This window comes from Sesamum indicum, linkage group LG3 (genome assembly GCF_000512975.1).
Source record: "Sesamum indicum cultivar Zhongzhi No. 13 linkage group LG3, S_indicum_v1.0, whole genome shotgun sequence".
Taxonomy (NCBI): domain Eukaryota; kingdom Viridiplantae; phylum Streptophyta; class Magnoliopsida; order Lamiales; family Pedaliaceae; genus Sesamum; species Sesamum indicum.
Window position 1 is genome coordinate 14,553,694 of NC_026147.1, and position 4,465 is coordinate 14,558,158.

The 4,465-nt window shown below is 37.1% G+C and overlaps 1 protein-coding gene across 1 annotated transcript in view; it reads left to right on the forward strand.

Annotated features, from left to right (window-relative positions):
• Positions 420-4,465, forward strand: part of LOC105158398 (protein NETWORKED 1A-like) — an 8,609-nt gene continuing 4,563 nt past the window's right edge. Inside the window, exons 1-4 of the mRNA XM_011075151.2 lie at positions 420-846; positions 1,104-1,152; positions 1,741-1,954; positions 2,724-4,454. Coding sequence (XP_011073453.1) covers positions 1,852-1,954; positions 2,724-4,454 — 1,834 coding nt within the window. The 5' untranslated portion in view covers positions 420-846; positions 1,104-1,152; positions 1,741-1,851. The remainder of the gene's footprint in view (positions 847-1,103; positions 1,153-1,740; positions 1,955-2,723; positions 4,455-4,465) is intronic.

Here is a 4,465-nt window from a genome sequence, read left to right on the forward strand (position 1 = left end):
CTTTTAGGGATTTTTTTTTCCCTGAAAATGCTATTTTGTTTATGTTATGTCAACAAATGGACCATTTTTCTTAGTTTCCTCAATCACGCTTAAGATGTTGTTTAACTAAATTTATTTAAAAGCATTCTTTTAAGATATTTTTAAGAATTAATAAACATTTTATAAAATATTTTGAAAAATTTATCCAAACAATTATAACCACACAAATATTTTTTATGTCCGATGAGAATTTAAAAGAAAAAAATATGTGTAGAGAATTTAAAATTTTAAAAAGGGGTGTAAATTATATCATGTCAGTATAATATAATTTTTTAATTATTAATATGAATCTATTATGTATTAATATGAAAATGATTAGTTGGATCAGTCAATCTTTATCTTACAAGAAATTTTGAAGGGCAAAGGATATGAAAATCCTCACGGAAAAAATGTTCCGTTATCAGAATCGCAATCAGAGGAAGTAATAAAGTTTATATACACATTTATAAGCCTCTTTCACATTTGTACGCACCGGCAACGTTGTAAATTCTTGAATATGCATACATACATACATACATGTATGTATTCGTATAGTGAGGAGGTCTGAAGATAAAGCTTACTTTTACAGTTTGTCATTCTGAGACACTGTCCTGTACCAACCAAAATCCATAGCCCGAGAAGAAAATGCAGATGACCCATTAAAGAGAGAGAAAGTGAGGAGAGAGAGGAGAGAGAAGAAAGTTGGAGCACATTTGTGAGAGTAGGTGAGAGGAGAACGAAAATGGGGTGAAAGTGAAATTTTAGCAGCTGGGGTGGTTTTCAGAACGACGGCTGCTGATCAAGATTCTGTATTTTTGCTTTTGATTTGTAAGTCTTAATGATGGGTTGATGTAGATGTCCATTTTTTGTTCTTGTCATGGAGTGCAAAGATTCAATGTGTTAGAAGTTTTGTGAAGGACCCATTTGCAAAGATTCAATCTTTCGAAGTTTCTGGAATGCCCATTTGCTTTAATGTGATGATGTTCTTGAATTTGGTGGAAGTATTTGATGTTTATGAGAATGTGGGCTTGTGTGATTCTTGTTGCTTTTCAGTTGTCTGACCTGATCTTTTTGTTCATTTATAGGGTTTTTGACTTGAGTTCTGACTGAAGATTCAGTTTTTTTGCAGTTCTGGTGAGGCCTATTCCTGTAGAAACCAATCTTCTATTTTGATTTTTTTTTTGTTGGATTGGGATCCTTTTTGTGTGCTTTGCTCTTGTGTTTAATTCACAATGGCTTTTTTGTGACACCAGATTTCATTAATTTAGAATGTTGAACTATTTTTATCTGCATAAGTTCATGATTTACTGCCTGTCTTTGCCATAAAAATCTGGTCTTGTTCAATGAATTATAGTATCTTTCTTTGACATGGACATCATATTAATGGGACTCGTTGAAAAATCTTTCTTAGTTTGCTGATTGTTTTCTGATGAGTTTGTTTCATATCCTCGATATCATAATAAGGTTATTTTTCTCATTTCATTTCCCTTTTGGCGCTTTACAAAGAATTCTACTTTGTAAATCTACTGCAAAAGTTTTTCAGGTAAAGCTACACTAAGATTTATATAAAGTATTAACTAAACTGATCTGTGGTCGTCATATTTCGTGCTTTGACCGAAATCTGATGTTTTTCAAGTTTGAGTATGGTTAAGTTACTAAAGAACTTACAAATCTGGGAAAATTTTGATTAATTTTTGTTGCATCTTGTTCCTTTCGGTCCAGGTGTGTGTTTCCATACTGGCCTGGATCCACGACCTGTCGTTCCATCACTGGAATAAAGGGCTAGTTTTTCCAAGATCTAAGCGAGTTGCTTTTCTGTTCTTTGCTGGAGTTATGGCGACCTTATTACATTCTGAATCTAGACGCCTGTATTCTTGGTGGTGGGATAGCCACAATACCCCAAAAAACTCAAAATGGCTCCAAGACAATCTTACAGGTGGATACTTCTCTTCGTCACTCCAGCCTCCATTTATTTATCTTATAATCAACTTCTTGAGATGACAGAATTTGATGATTGTGATTATCTTTGGTTCTTTTGCTATCGCACGCATGTATCAATAGATTTATGGTTCAGGTTGTGCAAGTGAAATTTATGCTCATACTAAACACAATGACTATAACACAAATGAGAATTCAATTTTCTTGTGGTTTGTCATTGCTGTTTATGCACTCTGTTCATTTGATGTGTTCTGTTTGCTAAATGCTTGTTGCTTAATCACTATGATTGACGTTATTGTGCTGGATAAGTATAGAAACCCAAAAATCAGAAACTCCTGCTTACCGCCGACATCCAACCTAATAGGACTGTACACTCTGTAGCAGTGCAGTGCTTGAAACTTCTGTGGACGTTCGAACTAGTCACCTGGTCCCATTAGGATCTTTTGTTAGTATGCTTTCTTTTTTATGTGAAGTTGTTTAGGTTCAACTAGGATATTGCTCCTTGTTAATTAGTTTGCGAAGACTATGTAAATCATAGCATATTTTCATATGCTCTCTTATTAATGATACCACTGGTAGGTTGTACTTAACTATATTGCATGCTAAATGTTCAGTATACGATCAAGATATTCTTATCATGTTGGCAGAGGTCTTCAGCACATTCTTATTGCAATTCCTGGATTGACACTTCTAAGATAGCATAAGACTAGATCTTTTCTTTAGTTTGCAATCATGGCACCAATTTAATATGGATAATGTTTTAACAGATATGGATGGCAAAGTCAAATCCATGATCAAGCTCATTGAAGAAGATGCCGATTCGTTTGCAAGAAGGGCTGAGATGTACTACAAGAAACGGCCTGAATTGATGAAATTGGTGGAGGAGTTCTACCGGGCTTATCGTGCATTAGCTGAGAGATATAATCATGCAACGGGGGAACTCCGCCATGCACATCGAACCATAGCACAGGCATTTCCTGACCAAGTACCTTTTGAACTTGTTGAAGATTCACCTTCGAGATCTTCGGGCGAAGATCCAAACACACCAGAAATAAAACATCCGGGGCATGCATTCTTCGATGCAGATGATATGCCTGAGAATGCAAGGGTGCTTTCAACGTCCGATCCGAAAAGGGGCATGAGAAAGAGGGGTTTGAAACAATTACATGAGATGTTTGGAGGCAAAGAAGCAGCGGCCGAGAGTTCAAAATCTACCAATGGAAGGGAAAGAATGGATCCAGAACAGGAAAGGGATAGAGAAGAAAGGTTTCATGATGAACTGCAGCAATTGGCACTTCAATATCAGAATCTTAAAGAGAAGATTCTTCAGGAGACTGAAAGAGCAGGGAAAGCTGAGAGTGAAGCTCAAGGCTTAAAGAAAGCCCTTGCTGATATGCAAGCTGAAAAGGAAGATGTCTTTATCCAGTATCAACAATGTCTGGCAAAGCTGTCTAAAATAGAGCAAGAGCTGAATAATGCACAAAAGGATTCAACGAGGCTCAATGAAAAAGCCAGCAGGGCTGAAATTGAAGTCCAGACTATGAGAGCAGCCCTTATTCAGTTGGAGGCTGAGAAGAATGCTGGATTGGTCAAACACAATGAGTATTTGCAAAAGATATCTCATCTGGAGGCTATGGCTTCTCAACTCCAAGAAGACAAGATAGGACTTTACAACAGAGCCAATGAAGCAGAAAGTCAAGCTCAAATTCTTAAAGATGAAATGTCAAGATTAGAGCTTGAAAAGGAAGCGTCCCTTCATCAGTACAGGCAGTGTCTTGGAAAAATATCAGATCTAGAAAACATCATCTCTGTTATGGAAGATGAGGCCAGACTGCTTAAGAAGCAAGCAGAAAGAGCTGAAACTGAAGTCTCTGAACTGAAAAAGGCTTTTGCTGATCTGAATGAGGAGAAAGAAGCCTCGGCTCTCCAGTACAAGTGCTGCTTGGAAACAATATCCAAACTTGAGAAAGAAATATCCAGTGCCAAAGATGATATCAAGCGCCTCAATAATGAAGTTGTGACTGGAACTTCAAAACTCAGGACTGCTGAAGAGAAGTGTAATCTGTTGGAGATGTCTAATCAATCACTGCGGGTTGAGGCGGATAATCTGGTAAAGAAGATTGCAAAGAAAGATCAAGAACTTTCGAAGAAGCAGGAGGAGTTGGAGAAACTTCAGGTTTGTATGCAAGAGGAGCACTTGCGTTATTCACAAGTTGAAGCCACTCTCCAGACTCTGCAAGATTTGCAGTCTCAATCACAAGAAGATCAGAGGGCTCTGGCCCTGGAGCTCCAAAACATGCTTCTAATGCTAAAAGACATGGAAATAAGCAAAAATGGCTTGGAAAAAGAAATTCAGCAGGTTAGGGATGAAAATCAGAGTTTGAGTCAAACAAACTTGTCTTCAGCCATTTCTATGGAGAAAATGCAAAATGAAATCCTTAGCTTGAGGGAGATTAAGGAGAGGCTTGAAAACGAAGTATCACACCACATGATCATAAGTATATCCCTT